Source organism: Tursiops truncatus, chromosome 2, assembly GCF_011762595.2.
Source record: "Tursiops truncatus isolate mTurTru1 chromosome 2, mTurTru1.mat.Y, whole genome shotgun sequence".
Classification (NCBI taxonomy): domain Eukaryota; kingdom Metazoa; phylum Chordata; class Mammalia; order Artiodactyla; family Delphinidae; genus Tursiops; species Tursiops truncatus.
The window spans coordinates 151,217,213-151,234,079 of NC_047035.1; the positions used below are offsets into that span (position 1 = coordinate 151,217,213).

General features: G+C 45.4%; 1 protein-coding gene across 4 annotated transcripts in view; it reads right to left on the reverse strand.

Moving 5' to 3' along the window:
• Positions 1-10,262: 10,262 nt before the first annotated feature.
• IL15RA (interleukin 15 receptor subunit alpha) overlaps positions 10,263-16,867 on the reverse strand; it is a 29,764-nt gene continuing 23,159 nt past the window's right edge. For 2 of the 4 annotated variants that reach the window (XM_033852324.2, XM_019933222.3), the window contains 2 exons: positions 14,810-14,894; positions 11,252-12,134 (listed from right to left, as the gene is read on the reverse strand). In XM_033852324.2, the coding sequence (XP_033708215.1) occupies positions 11,984-12,134; positions 14,810-14,894 (236 nt within the window). In that variant the 3' untranslated portion in view covers positions 11,252-11,983. Of the gene's footprint in view, positions 10,469-11,251; positions 12,135-12,738; positions 14,895-16,867 lie in introns of those variants that run through there. The other 2 variants (XM_073801515.1, XR_012330352.1) reach the window with 2 other exon arrangements.

Here is a 16,867-nt window from a genome sequence, read left to right on the forward strand (position 1 = left end):
ATATAACAAGACAAGTAGAAAGTGACACTAGCTAGACACCTTGTGTTCCCACAGGTAGAACGGAAGACCAGAAATACCTGAGAGGGAGGCGGAGTAGGCCAGCCACGTTGTGGGGGAGACAGGAGCAGGTGGAGATGGGCAGCTGGTACCTAGTTCACTGCCTGGGGATGCTGGGTGGATGTCGTAATAAAGCTGTTCTTTATAGAGACCAGTGGGAAAACCCACGTTGCTTAGCCGTACATGGATCTGGTTTTTTACATTTTTGCCATGCAGCACTTCAGGGATGCAGATGGCAGGTGAGGGCATTGCCCAGAGAGTTCACCAGCTAGTGTCTGAGCCCAGTCAGCGGAGTGGAGAGCAGACTCCTAACCTCATTGTTGCGGCCGCCCCTAACCTCTCCCACGTCAGGCCTCTAGTGGAGTTTAGCGAGCAGGCCGGTGAGTAAAGCAAGGGTGCTGTTGGATCGGGCTGGGGTGCTTGGAAAGGGTGAGGGACATGTCTGCATATAGCAGAGAATTCACAGAATGGGCCCTGAAGACAGAGGTGGGACGGGGTGCTTTCATCTGCTCCGCTGGCATGCCTGGCCTCGCCTCGCCTCATTTGGTGCTTGTGGTTAACTCAGAGCAAAACAGCACGTGAAAGGAAATGGTTTGGATTTGGAGGTCACAGTGCTCAGAGTCGTTCAGAAGAGGGGTTTGTGGGGGTGGGTGGCAAGAGGGGCCATGAACACGTTTTCTGGAAATCTGCTTTTACCAACCAGAGAGGAAGCAACTTATTTATTGGGGAGAAGTCATGAATTCTCTAGACCTTCTCAGAGCACCTGATGTGGGGCAGGGCCCTGGTCGCGGGCGCCTGCAGTCAGCCGTGGTCCTGACTCGGAGAGGTGACAGTAAGAGGTGTGATGCGTGTGGGGTGTTTGGAGGCGGGCCGCTCGGGTGTGGGGCAGAGGGCGTCCGGAGAGGGGGCCGCACTGCTGCTCTGGGGCGGGAGGGGTGTCTCTCTCAGAGGTGAGGTCGGAGGACCACCAAAGCGGGTGGTGCTGGAGCTGTTTTTAATAACGGGGTGAGTCGTTAGCTATTAAAGAAGAAAAGAATATTCTAGAAAGAAGGAAAAACATGAAGGTGTTGGTGGTCACGGCACTACCAGGGCAAAATGTCAGCACTAGTATTTTGGTACTTATTTAAAAAATAATAGGATCTAGGAATTGATGCTGGTACTTTATTTTTTAAGTGTTAAGAATTTCTAAAAAATCAGTAAAATCAAATGGTTGGTGTGTTTCAAATAGAAAAACAATTTTTAAATACACAGTAAAAATAGAAATGTTATTTATTTTAGTTTCTTATCAGTAATCAGTTTAAGATAGAAATTCCTATATAAAACTTACAATTTTGTTAAATATACTTATAAAGTTAATTATATTCTATTTATTTTTATTAAAAATTTTTTATTGAAGTGTAGTTGATTTACAATATTATATTAGTTTCAGGTGTACAACATAGTGATTTAATATTTTTATAGATATACTCCGTTTAAAGTTTTTAAAAATGGTTATATTTCCCTGTGCTGTACAATATATCTTTGTTGCTTATCTATTTTATACATAGTAGTTTGCATCTCTTAATCCCATACCCTTATCTATAAGTGTTAAATACCCATTATCACTTGAATAAAAGTGATTAGATGGAAAGAGTAAAAGCATTATTCAAAAATGTAAACTAAATACTACATGAAAATGAAAATCTTTTAGATCTTTTATAAGGTATAGTCTTTAAAATATGGGGCTTCCATGATTTCATTTAGTTGTTAATGTATTTTTGTGCACAATTTTCTGTAGAAGTTTGTTTTGTTTTTACACCACGTAAATTGGGAGAAAAAATAATTATAAGCTAGTTCCAAATATTTTTCTTTGGTTCATTAATTTTTAAATAATCCCTCTTATTTGATAACTTAGAGGAGTTCTTTTTTCAGTTGTTTAAGAATGTGCAGTCTACTGATAGCAAGTTCTAGTTTTTTTGTTTCAAAGTTAGGATTTCTGATTTGTCTCTGTCTTTGACTTTGTCATGTATATAGAGGTTCTGATGCAGAGTTACTCATATAAAAACAAATTATGTTATGTCATAATCCATTTGTTTAGAAGGTATTTGAAATAAAATAAAAATTATTCTTGGAATAGAAGTGTTAAAATATCATAGTGCATTGTAGACTATGCATTAGTTTTTCCTTTCACATAATTATTCTCAAAACATATTTCAGATTTTAGATTTTTAAAAAACTAGGTGATAGTAGTTGACCAACCTGAAATATTGGCATAGAGAAATTTTAAAATGTCACAGAACATCAGCACCTGAAATTGCATTCACTAAAGGTATGCCACTGTAGGAAAGGCTTGGGGAAATGAGATGTGTATGGCTGGAGAATGTATATAGTAGGAGCCGGCTAGCGAGGGCCAGGTAACAAAGGGCCCGGGACACGAAGGAGTTTGGGTGGTATCCTCAAAGATTATGAGTCAATGAGAGATTTTAAGACATCAGATTTTGTTTTCAGGAAGAACATTCCAGTTGTAGATTGGAGGATGTTTTAAGAAGGTCAGATCAATTAAGAGGCTCAGAGTTGTGATCTCTGCAAGAAATGACAACCGCTGGGCTGGACCAAGACAGGCAAAATGGGTCTGGTGAGGAAGGGATGGACCTAGGTGAGTGGTCCTCAGAGTGTGGCCCCAGATGAGCAGTGTCAGCATCCCTTGGGAACTTGATAGAAATGCACATTCTGTTCTTCACCCACATCTACTGGATCAGAACCCATGAGACAGCCCAGCAGCTGGCATTTAACCAGCCCTACAGTGATTCTGATACACACTGAATTCTGAGAACTTCTGCTCTCAGGATTAAAAGGTAGAATCAGTAGGACTTAGTGCTTCAGTGGGAGTGGCGAGTCGGTGATAGGAATCCCGATGGAACCCCTGGTCTTCTGGCTTGTTTTCAGGATGGGTGAGGGTACCCATCATTGGGACAGAAAACATAGGATGTGGTAGGTTTGTATAAAAACAGTGATGGGTTTGGTTTTGACATGTTGAGTTTGGGTGCTTATGAGAAACCCAGGTAGATTTGTCCTGGAGGCTATTGGGAAAACAGGTGTGTACATCAGCAGACCTGTTTGGGCTGGGAGCAGAGGGTTTAGAGCTGTCATGTGTAAGTGGTGGGTGAGGTAGATCAGTGTAGGGGTCTCCGAGCTCACCCCAGCATAGGGTCCAGAGAGAAAAGAGCAGAGGACGACGAGGCTTGGGAGGAAAAAGGAAGAGGATTCTGTGAAGGAAGTGACAGCTAGTTCCGAAAGATAGAGCTGCTGCTGAATTCAGGAGGAAGGGGTTTAAGCAGGAGTGAGCTTCAGCATCCAGCACTGTCCAGACCGAGGGGAATGAAGGTACAGAGCCAGAGGTGATGGTGTTAGTGCAAAGCCTATTATCTGCTCTACCTTCACCCAAGGTCATCCTTTAAAGAACCTACCCAGGGCCTCAAGAAGTAGCTGACAGGACTCAACATCCTGGATTGTTTTTTTCCTTTTTTAAATGTCCAATTCAATGGTCCTGGATTCTTTTTTATGTAATCATTTTCCTGGTATTATGTTTTCTTGATCTGGAGCCTGTGACAGAAAAGGTAACATTCTAATGAGTGGTTTGGAGCTGCATGAGGAAGGGCCACTGGCTTCCTGGCCTGAGGTGGAGGGACCTCACTGTCCTGTCCTCCCCCTCTGCTCAGCCCGTTTCACATCTCAGCGTAACTTACACTATCCCCACTTTGTGTTACCAAATTGTGTATCAGGACACTTGGGGCCATGAGTCCCCCAGACAGAAGCTCTAAAGGGCGTTGAACAGGAAATGTGACAGTTTCGCAGAGGAGGGCGGGCTGTTTCTGGCCTCCCTGCCGTCTCTAGTGTCAGCTTTGCCGCCAGGCTGGCTTCCCCGTGGCAAGCTGCCTGTGTCTTGTCGGGCAGTGTGTCCAGATGCAGCAGTGAGAAGAAAGCCTGTCCTTTGTGTCTCTTGGGAGCAAGGAATCCTTCCCCAGGAGCTTCCCCTCACGTCTCAGTGGTCAGAACAGGGTCACTTGCCCATTCCCAACGCAGCTGCTAGCAGGAGGGTAGCTTAAAATAATCAGGATTTGCTTTCCTGGAGTCTGGAATGAGGTCTGCTTCCTTTGATATACATGATGGTGTGGAAGAGAATTAATACCCCAAAAGTGGGAACTCGTTTGAAAAGGAAGGAGAGGGGCAGGCAACTGCCAGGGCCTGATTGTCCAGTGTACACATCGATGTCGTCCAGGAAACGACTGCAGCATTTCTTAGCATGGTAGACACACTCGGGACTGCACATTGTTTTATGTAGTTCTCCCGACAAACCTGGAGGAGCGGATGATGAAGCAGCCTTTAGAGTGATTGATCAGTAGCACATAGAATAGTGCTCGGGTTAAAACAAGTGTGATCTCCAAACCCGTGGTATTTCCAGCACCACCATGTCAACGGAACTAGAACTCTTCAAAAAGCCCACATTTGTCAAAAACAAAGCATCAAAGGCTTTCTGATGTTCTCAGCCATGGCATTCTTCAAACCAAATTTTACTGCCAGTTAAAGTGTAGCTACTGTAATTAGGACTTGGGGTGGCAACTAGAATTCTTTCTTAAGCTCTCCCCCTGGGAAGCCCCCAGGCTAAGGCTCTAAGGCTTCTGGGAACAGACCAGAGACACCGCGGCCACATGCAGCCCAGGCGGCCCTGGACAACTTGGAATTAGAGAAGCTCAGGCGCCTCTGGATCACATTCATCTCAAAGGGGGTTCTGAAGATTACACGCTTGTTTTGTAATTAGTGCTTTTGGCTCTCTGCCCAGAGAAATGAGGAAACAGCCCTGGACAGATAACCATCCAAGTTCATGGTGATGGTGTCCATCAGAAGGGGGCCCTTGGGTAGCACCTGGGACTTGCAAGACCCTAAGATTCTGCTGATTGCACTCAATCCCTGCAAGACCATCGCTCTTTAAGGCTGCTTTCGTTTCTGTTTGTTTATAATAGTCATCAAGCAGTCCTCCCAGGACGAGTTCGTGTCACAGGCCACCCCAGGGGTTGTAAGAGAAGCACGGAGCTCCACAGTCTGCCTTCCACCTCGTCTGTCATGTGAGCCCTACAAGTGGTCTGTCATTCCAACTGCTTCCTCCTCTTCTGAACTTGTCACTTGCTTCCCTCTGTCTTTGCCTGTATCGTTCCCCCTATTTAGAACCCTCCCTGCCTATTTCTATTTATTTAAATCACAACCATACTTCAACTCAAGTCCCATTACATCTAAAATACTCCTCAAGTGTCCAGGCCTTTTAGTGATTTCTTCCCCTCCCGAGCTTAACGTGGTAATATTACTGTGTTCACGCCCCATGTGGCGTTTATATCTGCTAATGTGTGGTATGAAGTTTTTGCTTCGCTTTGTTTTGCTATGTCTCCCCTTTTTTTTGATCAGGCTGTAAGCACCTACAGGGTAAGAACCAGGTCTTCACTTAGCATCTCTAGTGTCTAGAGAGAGAGAGAGAGAAAGAAGCAATTCAGAAAGCACTTTCAAACACCACATTGATCCTCACCTTTGTGAAAAGGACAATGCAGGTGTTGTTATCCCCACTTTAAAGATGGAATGTCGGTCCTTATAGCTTAAGTGACTCTCTCAAGGTGACAGGGCCAGCGAAGGGTAGAGTGCGAGCTTGGCACCCAGGTGGTCCGAGTCCTGTGCTCCTGCCACTGTTTGAGGTACTATTCAGCAAACTCCGCATTTATAGGACACGTAATAAAGGTTACAGGGGCTCAGAGGCGGACGATTTCACACATTTGAGTAGCTAATGAAGGCTCCCTGGAGCAGGTAGATATCGAGCTGGCTCTTGAAAGGTAGATTGGATGTAGAGAGGATGGCCAAGGCCTGGCAGATAGGTTGACCGTAGACGTCGTGCTTGGCCTGTGGGGACACAGGGAAGCGGTGGGGGGAAAGGTGGAGGAGGCAGCCTGGAGCAAGGCCCTGGATGGCCCTTGTGAGGGCTGTGATTTAGTCGAACAGGCTGCTATGTGATCCTGAGGGTCTGGCTGGCATAATCAGTGAAGCTCTCTTCCTGTGCCCACCGGGGGTAGAACAGGGCCACAGGCTTCCTCTTGCAAGGTGACTCCTCAACCAAGGAAGCAGCGATGCTGCCTTGAAGCAAGCGAGGAGCCACGTTGCCAGGTAAAACGGGCTGCTGCTGAGGACGAGGGAGGGTCCCTGGGGGTAGAGCTGGGAGGCTTGTGAGCCTCCAGATTTCCCCTATATCTTTTTTTTTTATTGGGGTATAGTTGATCTACAATGTTGTGTTAGTTTCAGGTGTACAGCATAGTAAATCTTTATACATATACATATATCCACTCATTTTTAGGTTCTTTTCCCATATAGGTCATTACAGAGTATTGAATAGAGTTCCCTGTGCTATACAGTAGGTCCTTATTAGTTATCTATTTTATATATAGTATTGTGTATATGTCAATCCCCATCTCCCAATTTATCTCCCCTCCACCCCCCACCCCCCACCCCATTTCTTAATTCCAATCCTGGGGCCTCGTCCTCATCCAATCAGTGCTCTGTCTTCCAGCCCTCAGGTCTCTTAAACCTGCCGTGGCTGTAAATTCAGCTAACATGATTCAACACTGTGAAGACTTGAGCTCTTAAGTTGGGTTTCCTCTTGACCTTGCATCTCGAAGGCATGCGATTCAGTGGTTACAGAATCTCTAGGTTTTAGACTGTGGCTTGAAACTTGAATAGAGATTTTAGGGATTTGAACTCGTGTTCTCTTATCTAAATTATTCAATGCCATGAATAGTAGCCACCCGGCTATGGCCTTGGATTCTTCCACCCACAATATTTTAGGCCAGCTGTGGTGCAGCCTCCCGGAGCTGGGCCTTCAGCGGGCCTGCCGTTCTAGGCCACTCCTGGGGAACTAGTTCACTGCCTGCCCTGGGCCACTGGAGTCCCATCTCAGGCTGCTAGCCGAGCTTACGCTGTTTTCTGCCCTCTCTAAGGCAGATAACCATTCAAAACTATTCCTTCTTTCCCTACTTCTCTGTAATTTGCAATACCTGTTACTAGTACCAAATTCCATACTGGTGCGACCTTCTCAGTGACAAGTAATGAAAACTGAATCTGTAACAAGGAAAGAGAAGATGTATTGGAAGAGTGTTGGGGACTCGTAGAATCACAGGATGTTGGAGGATTAGGCTTGGGAAACAGGTAGGAACCACAGCAGTCTGGAGAGCTAGGAAACAGGCAGCCTGACAACGTTGGATGCCCCTGAAGCCTTGCTGGGCGCTGCTCCATCAGTTCTGTTGTGTTCCTTCATCCCATAGTCAACGCTTCTCACCAGGTGAGGGCATCTGATGGGCCTCATGTGGCTCTGGGGCCCACACCTGGTGGGAGTTGGTGGAGGGGATATTGGCCTTTCTGCGTTGTGGGAGGGAGGTTGCCCCACACGGTGGCGGGTCCCCAAATTGGAGAAGAGGGAGTGTTACATCCCAGATAGCTCAAGACCACAAAAGTAGCATGGGTGGATTTTTAGACAGGCCCTTAGGGGAGAACAGTGTGAACCACAATTCCCTCATAAGTGTAGCACCATGTATTTATAAATTCTGTGAAAACAGTCACACGTTGAATTCCTCATAGGTTCCCACAGTGTGAGGTGTTGGGGATGCTCTGATCTGAATCAGGCTGCTCTTGCCTTCAAGGAGCACAGTCTTACAGGAAAACAAGCAAACTCAAGAGTCTTATGGGAAAACAAGCAAACTCAAGATTCTCGGCTACGTTCTCAAAATTCTGAGGCCAGAATTGAAGAAAGTGGATTGGGCAATTAGGAGCACGGAGAAACCCTTAAATGTGCCTTTTTGGTCCCTGTTCTCCTACTTCCTAATGTCTAGAGAGGGTTTAAAAAGATGAAAGTCAAAGTCTTATTTATTGATCAAGGAAAATCAAGTTAAGATAAAAAAAGATGATGGGCAATCAGTTTTCTTCATGACAAATGTGGTAGAGCACAGGAAATGAGAGAGGAGGGGAAAATGTGAATTATGTAGGTTTGTAGCCAGCTGGTGACATCATCTGGGCTAAAGACCTAACAGCTGTAGAACTTGCAAATCCCTTTGGGTCCTATGTACCTTGTCCATTAAAAAGTAAAAATAAAAAGATCGACTCTTCTCAGTGCCTGGCAGATACTGACCCCCGATCATTCTCTTCACTCATTTGTCCAACATTTCCTGGATTTATGGAGTGCCAAGAATTGAAAGATAAATGCCACTTCTCTGGTGCCCCTGGGAAGTACTCTGGTATAATCTCCAAAGATGGTTTCCCTTGATTCCTCTCCTCCTTTTTTGTCATCCCCCTCCCCTTGGGGCTGGGTGGCCTGGCGACTTGCTTTGACCAATAAAATGCAACAGGTGTGCCCATCAAGTGTGCCAGCTCCTACCTTTGAGGTGCCTGGTGGCTCTTCTTTCAGCCACCTGTAAGCGGTCTGGCTGTCCCGAGGCCACCATGCTGTGAGGAAGCCCAGGCTAGCCACGTGGAGAGTTGACACAGGGGAGCACTGGGGCCCCAGGCAGTGAGTGAGGCCTTCTTAGACCTTCACCTCAGCCCAGCCACTAACTGAATGCAGCCGAGTTGATGACACAGAGCAGAACTGCCTGGCTGAGCCCAGTCAGCCCCCAGAGACAGTAACAGTGGTGGTGCAGAGCTGCTGTTGGGGTGGCCTGTGATGCGGTGACAGGTAACTGGAGGAGGTAACCGCACACCAGGTCTTTCTGCAGGACCCTCCCAGGTTGGCTGGATTGGGGCTTCCGGGTAGGAGAGGGGAAGTGGTAGTTTTTGGAGAACTCTCGCAGGCAGCCTACAGGTGGGGGCAGGTGGGAGGGAGTAGGAAGGGGGTCCTGATGCCACATAAGAGGTGCATCTGAGACCCCCGCATACTGTTTATCTGCCCTTCCAGCATACGTTGTTACGGTTTCCACGTCTATTCCTCACTTCCAGGTCACCTTGTGTCCTCCCAGGCCAAGCCCTCTGGGCGTCAGTCACTATTTGTGTGTAAAAATAGGGGCCAGATGTAGAACTTGAAGCAGTGCTTGGAGCTGTCAAAGAAGGCTAGGGAGATGGGTGCAAAAAGACAAGTGGCTGAGCGCCTCCCAGATCACTTCCTTTGTAGCTTTGCCTGAGAACCTGCTACCCTGTCTCAGAAAATTTGGCCTTACTGTGATTAGGAATCTTTTAGTGTATTGATCTAGCATCTGTTAATGACCTTCAGGGCACTGCATCAGTCTCTGAGAATTCAAAGATGAAAGCACAGTTCTTTTCAAAATGTTCATCACTGCTTGATGGATAAATTCTGAGGCCATGGTATGTTCTGGCATCGTACAGGTTACTTAAACATTTCCCTAGAAGGACTACACCACCTGGTAAGAGAATTCATTTTACCCCTTTAGACTTAAAAAAGGAAGAAAGAAAAAAGGTCCTGATTGATTGATTGATCTGTCCCCACCCAACCCCTCTTGGTCCTTTTAGACCTCAGCTCCACCCAGCCCTGCTTCTATGTCTAGATCTAATTTTTGTCATATAATTTACCCAGCTTGAACTTGGTTGGTGCCTGGTAGATCGCAGACTTCCGTGCTGGACCTGAACCGGGTGATTCTGCATCTTCAAAACAGCACCCTGCTGCCCCCTAGAGGTCATCATGTCACTCACTCTTCCAAAGATGATGTGATTTTGAACCATAAATCCTTGAACTATCCCTGTGACTCAGCCCTCTTCCATCCCATAGAAACCTTTCAGATTCCTGGCTCCACTGAACATCTGCTCTTTTTTTTTCCCTGTCTAATTAGTTTTAAAATAACAAGGGTCATACACTTAAAGATTCTTGTAAGAACAAACTGGATCCAGTTAATGGTAAACTCTAGAAACTTAGGGGCAAGCAGCTGAAGAGAGAAGCAAAAAGTTTAGGTAATCAGGCAGGTTCAGGATAATCAAGTACTTAAGGCCAATAGTGAATAGAATGGCCCAGCTCATGTGTTAGCAATGAGTTTTCCTACTTGTTGAAACAGATATTTGCAGATAGTGAAAATGGTGTGGCTCTGAAATCCCCAAAGCAGCCATTTAAAATTCCTCCCCTTCCTTCCTTCACTTTTTTAAAAAAAAAATTTATTTATTTATTTTTGGCTGCGTTGGGTCTTCGTTGCTGTGCGCGGGCTTTCTCTAGTTGTGGCGAGCGGGGGCTACTCTTCGTTACGGTGCGCAGGCTTCTCATTGCGGTGGCTTCTCTTGCGGAGCACGGGCTCTAGGTGCGCAGGCTTCAGTAGTTGTGGCTTGCGAGCTCTAGAGCGCAGGCTCAATAGTCAGGCTTAGTTGCACCGCGGCGTGTGGGATCTTCCCAGACCAGGGCTCGAGCCCGTGTCCCCTGCATTGGGAGGCAGATTCTAAACCACTGTGCTACCAGGGAAGTCCCCCTTCCTTTACTTTTTTTTTTTTTTTTGCGGTACGCGGGCCTCTCACTGTTGTGGCCTCTCCTGTTGCGGAGCACAGGCTCCGGACGCGCAGGCCCAGCGGCCATGGCTCACGGGCCCAGCTGCTCCGCGGCATGTGGGATCTTCCCGGACTGGGGCACGAATCTGTGTCCCCTGCATCGGCAGGCGGACTCTCAACCACTGCGCCACCAGGGAAGCCCTACTTTTGATGAAGCCATCTAAATTCATGACATGAAGAAGTTTATAAGAAATGGTACTTTGAGAGCCGCGGCAGCTTGTGAATTTGTTGCTGTGCCTATGCCCCACCTCCTGTATGCTTGTGCCGTGTGATGGGGCAGCTGACACCTGGTTTATAGACCTACCCCTGCACCTGCCTTGTTCAGACTCTGTTCAGACTCTGGCATTAATTGAGCCGCATGGCCTTGGGCAAGTCACTTCTCTAGGCCTCAGTTTTCCCATCTGTAAAAAGAGGAGGTGGGACCAGGCCCATGATTTTATAAACAAAAGTTATAAGCATCAAAGCATGAAAGAAAAGAACACTGTAGAGAAAGAGACAGTGTGTGCACCAGGCATGCCTGGGCCACAACCTGACACCCGTTGCTTCTGACGTGGAAATGCTATTAAAAATTCTCCAAAACTGTGATCTGACTCGGATTCAGACAAGGCTTTTTTTTCTCCTTTGCGAAAGAAAAGCTGAACTCAACCATTTGGGACTCTGCATTCCTGATCTCCTTTTTTTATTTGTGGTACATTTCTCGTGATTCTTTCAGTGCATTTTTTTTTGTATTGAAAATAGACATTTTATTTTGTTTATACAAGACACAATTTCAAAATACAAATCTTATAATATGTAGCTATAAAAGACAAGGATATAAATATAAATGCACATCTATAGAAAATGTCACCAAGTTCAGTTTTCTTTCTGAACGTTTAAATCAAGAGGATTCACTGGGCACAATCTCTCTGTTCCCTTTCAATGTGTGCAGAGCACCTAGCTGAGAGAGAGGTTTTAGGAGCTGAAATGCTGGTGTCATCCTCGTAAACATCTCCCAAGCCAGGAGGAGCCTCGTAATTCACTTGGAGCTTCGAGCGTATTTCTTTTCTTTGTAAACTGCAGGTCCGGGTGAGGAATGGGAGAGAGAGTCGAGTGGATAAGCTGTCCTGAATAAATGTCATGATGAAATAAAAGCCCTGATAGGAAGACCTGAGACCTTCATTCTCTCCTGGGAAAGTGTCGACCGCTGGGACTTTGGGGACTGGGCTCTATGCCCCAGGGCAGGGAGCGAGTGTCCGTCCTGAACCCAGAGAACCCACTCATACGGGCAGTGCCTGAGCTGGCCAGTCGGTAAAATGGTACCAGGATGTCTTCTCACCCTGGCGGGCTTTTCCCCGAGGCCGCCGCCCCAAGGCTTCTCTAGGTCCTCTTTGGCTGGAGCAGAGCTAGGCCTTCACTGTGGCCTTTGCTGTCCTCGGTGTCCCCTGGAGCCTCCTAGGTCGTGTGGTTCGTTTTCTGTGCCCTCCCCTCTGGCGTCGGTTCCCCCAGTCCTTGGCACGACCTCCATGCTTTCCATTTCAACACTGGGTATCTGGTAAGCTTGCCTGTAAAGCAGGTAATTCATTTTGAAAAGAGGAGAGATTAGGTCAAAAGATAGTTCATTCTAGGTGTTCAGATGGAGAGCACCTAGATTGCCTCCACTCACAGGTGGTATTTAAATCTTATTTTGGTATTTTAAGCCCTTTGTCCACCAAGGTTTACCAATGCTCTTGGAGTGGCCTCCCATACCTTGCCAATCCTCCCTCTGCTAAAGGTGGTGGTTCAAATGCCGGGCACTGTGGAAGGAGTGAGTCACCAGGAGCCCGGCTAAGCCAGGTGTGACAGTCTTAATAAAAATGGTGTAATGGTTACAAAGCTTTTAAAACAGCTCCTGACATTTACTTAGTTAAGTGTTAAATAAATAAACAAATGTTGGACTTCCCTGGTGGCGCAGTGGTTAAGAATCTGCCTGCCAATCTAGGGGACACGGGTTCGAGCACTGGTCCAGGAAGCTCCCACATGCCGCGGAGCAACTAAGCTGTGCGCCACAAATACTGAGCCTGCACTCTGGAGCCCATGAGTCACAACTACTGAAGCCCGCGTACCGCAACTACTGAAACCCACATGCCTAGAGCCCGTGCTCTGCAACAAAGAGTAGCCCCTGCTCACCTCAACTAGAGAAAGCCCGTGCACAGTAATGAAGACCCAACGCAGCCAAATATAAAGAAATAGATTAGTTAGGGCTTCCCTGGTGGCGCAGTGGTTGAGAGTCCGCCTGCCGATGCAGGGGACACGGGTTCGTGCCCTGGTCCGGGAAGATCCCACATGCCGCGGAGCGGCTGGGCCCGTGAGCCATGGCCTGCAGAGCCTGCGCATCCGGAGCCTGTGCTCCGCAACGGGAGAGGCCACAACAGTGAGAGGCCCGCGTACAGCAAAAAAATAAAAAATAAAGAAAAAGTTAATTTAAAAAAAAACAATAAACCAAATATTAATCAGTCCTTGAGAAGCCAAGAGTAGGGGATGCAGAGCATCTTAATTCCACAGTTCCCTGTCTGTCGTTGGACATGTGTTTTAGGCCCTGAGTATGTGGGTCTGTGGATTATACAGTCTACTTCCTGAGGATAAGCAACTTTTAGGACATTTTAGAGTAAGCACTTCGAGTTCCTTGGAGTGAGGGCTAAACTGTAAATTAGGACTCTAGGCCAATATACCAAAAACAATTTTCTAAAAGCCAATTTGTTGAATGACAAATCTACCTAATAACTTATTTGCAAATTATCAGTTTATGGCAAGAATCGACTCACCAGATGCCCAAGTAGTCACACTTACCAGGTTTACCAATTCTTCTTATAGATATATTTATGATTTTCCATAATATATTGAGTGAATATTGATGTTTTCCTTTTATGAGCATATTTATTGGCCATATATATCAAATTTACAAATCCCTTTTAAAAATATATTTTAATGTATTCTTAAAAAAGATCGTGTATATATTCTTTTCTAATATAGTCAATGAATATATTCATTATTGGGACTTCCCCAGTGGTCCAGTGGTTAAGATTCTGCCTTCCAATGCAGGAGGCGTGGGTTTGACCCCTGGTCGGGGAGCTAAGATCCCACATTGCTGTGGGGTGCACCCAAAGACTAAAATAAATAATGGAAGGAAATTTAAAAACATATATATTCATTATAATCTCCTAAGAATGTAATTCCAAATACAGCATTTTATGTGGAAATTATTTAGTTGTAATGGTATTCTTAAAATCCTTTTAAAAGTCATTTTCTGTTTTGCTAATATTTTAGCACTTAGGGGGATTTTTTGATGAATTTTTGGGTAAAATATCAACCTTACTTTGATTTCTAAACTGTGAGGTTTGTGGCATTTCTTTTGCTTGGGGTGGTATTAACAGCTTTTGAAGATTTGTGTGAAGTTTTTGATGGCTGTTTTTCATTTTGGCTTTACAGTAGCATTTCATGGAATGTTAATTTTATCAAAGTTAGGCTCGAAGGGTGATACAGTCTTTTGTATTGAGATAATATTTAGAAAAAAATATTTTATAACTAGTGACCAAAAGTTTAGTTTCAACACACCTGATATGTCTGGAACAGCCATATCACTATGGAATTCTAAAATACTGGCTACTAACTGATCGAAGTACAAAATCAAGGCTAATATGCCACTTGAGGCTTTTACGAAGGAATAGTAAAAATGCGTAAAGATTAGAAAAATAATAACTGAAATTACAGCAAGTGGCAGAAACAATCTTGCCACTACTGCTGAAATATAGAATTTCAAGTATTAGAAATTCCAAGGCCAACGTGAATGAGCCTATTTATGGGGAAGCATATCTGTATTTAACGAGTACATTCAAGAAGAATACATTCGTGACTATATCATCAGAATTGCAGATCCATCAGATTGGTTATTTGGAACCTTCTTTCCTTCTGAATCGGCTTTCGGTGAATTGGCCCTGTGTCATCTGTTGGCTTCTGGCTGCCTGGTTCTGACCAGTGGCCTGCAGGCTGCTTTGGAAAGTGAAGGGCGCAGGCCCGACTCAGTGACCGCTCAGCCCCGACACTCCTTTTGGCAAACACAGACAGGGTGCACGGAAGTGCCTGTGTCTACAGCCAGGAAAAGGGGTCTTCCTTGGACAGGGCAGGCCCGGGGTCATCCAGATGCAGCCCTTTTCTTGGGGGAGGAAGCATCTTGTGCGGTGTGAGTCTTCTGTCTACTCACCTTGACCGTATGTAACGTACGTAACGTACCAGAAGACATACCACGCACACTCCACAGAGCACGGCGACTGACGTGGAGATGGCCGCTAGAAAGAGAGCAGAATTGAGTTGGCATTGAGCTCGAAGGCCCGGCAGCAGATTTGTTTCTGAGACTGAAAATTCTTTACAGTTTACATTCCTGCAGCGAGATCCAGATGCCTTCCTAGCCAGCTCACCGTTACTAACAGTTCCCTGAGGTCCAGCTGTTCAGCCTATTCTACGTCTGGGCACAAAGGACACTCCTTTCCCACCAACACTGCCAGTTCAAACCGTCCCCATTCGCATTATCTTTATCCTCGTCCTTCCCGATCAGTGTGGCATGGGTGACTGGGCAGGGACAGGAGTGAGGCCGGAGGAGAAAGTAAGGGCCTCAGCAATCAGAAGCTGGGCGTGAGCATCAGGGTGAGGGCACCAGCACCCCAGGAGGAGAGGAAGCTGCTGCTAAACCCGAAGGTGGGTAAATAGGTCAGGGATCCTCCTCAGTTGTCCCCGCCACAGTGTCCCCCTTTTCTCCACCTTCACAGAATCCTGATTTAGAAACCATAGAAGGCAGTGCCATTTTTCTTCCAATTTCATCTTTACTATGTTTTTTTATTTGCAACTTTTTACGGTGGTGTTAAGAAGGGTGTCATGAGGCAGGTGTTACAGATTAGAAGAGAATAAGGTAACAGCTTAGGAAAAGGGAAACACATGTTTCGTTGGAGTTGAAAGGACCAGCATTGGGAGGGGGACTTGAGGGTGGAGGACCCCAGGCACGATGACTTGAGATTGTTAGGGAGGGTGGGATCTTCACATGGAAGCGAGAGGGCTGAGCCTGAGGGCAAGCTGAACAGAACTGTCTTTAAAACATTTGTATCAATCATAAGCGCCAAGCAGATTTGGCCAGTTTGCCTTACTACTGTGAAATCTCCCTGCAAAAAAATCGCCTATGTGCCCTGTGTGTAAGATGACAGCCCCGAACGTCTGGGGACCCAGGAATCTCACTGTGGACCAGGAGGCACATTCATCTCCTGAATTGTTGAGCTTTTCAGACCTGCACCTATACGGACAGCACACAGCCGTGCGTACAAGGATGAATCACCCATGACGTGGCCTTAAAAATAGAACTTTCCTGAAAAACAGCTAAATATGAGGGGAAATACCCAGATTCTCTGCAGGATAGAAGAGGAAGTGGGTGAAGTTTTTCTCAAGGGCAGTTAGCACGTGTAACAGAAGCTTTGGAGAAGACCGTTTCCTTTGACTCTCTAAGTCCACTACTAGAAATTTATTCTAAGGAAATAGGAAATACATATACAGTATTCACTAAAGTATTGTTTAAAATAATTTTTAAAATGTTAATCTAAATCTCTTATCAGTAGAAAATTAAAATGTGGCATACCCACACAATGGAATATTATTCAGCTTTTTAAAACTATGAAATCTACATTTGTTAATGTGGAAAGATGGCTACAATGTCTTAAGTAAAAAAAGATGGTTGACATAAAAACAAAAAAAAATTTCCAGTAAGCCATGTGTGTATCCATACGCACAGAAAAGTCTTGAAGACTATATACCAAAGTATTAGGTAATACTTTAGGATTGTAGATAACCTTATTTTCTTTTTTAAAAAGTTTTCTTTCCTGATATTTTTGCAATGATATTGTAATCAGAAGAGACACTAAAGTTACAGAAACATAACTAGTTGCACCTAAGTAAATAAAAATAAGCATAGAAAAGTTGTTCCAAAAAAAGTAATGGAAAACATGGGAAATTAGTGGAAGTTGTTTTGAGTTTTTAGACTTAACATTAATCATCATTATGACTAAAAGACAAAATTTTTTTAATGTGACTCCGTTAAACTATTCCTTCATGTTGACTAATCAGGTTGGCATGCATTTACTGTTCATGGAGAGGTTTATTGGAAAAGGCAAGCTGATGTTAACTGTAGTTCCACTTTCACAATGCTGCTTCGTGTTTCTTATTGAGAATAAAAACTGCAGACTCCAACTCAAGTGAGAAGAGCGCCCCTGAGCCAATGATA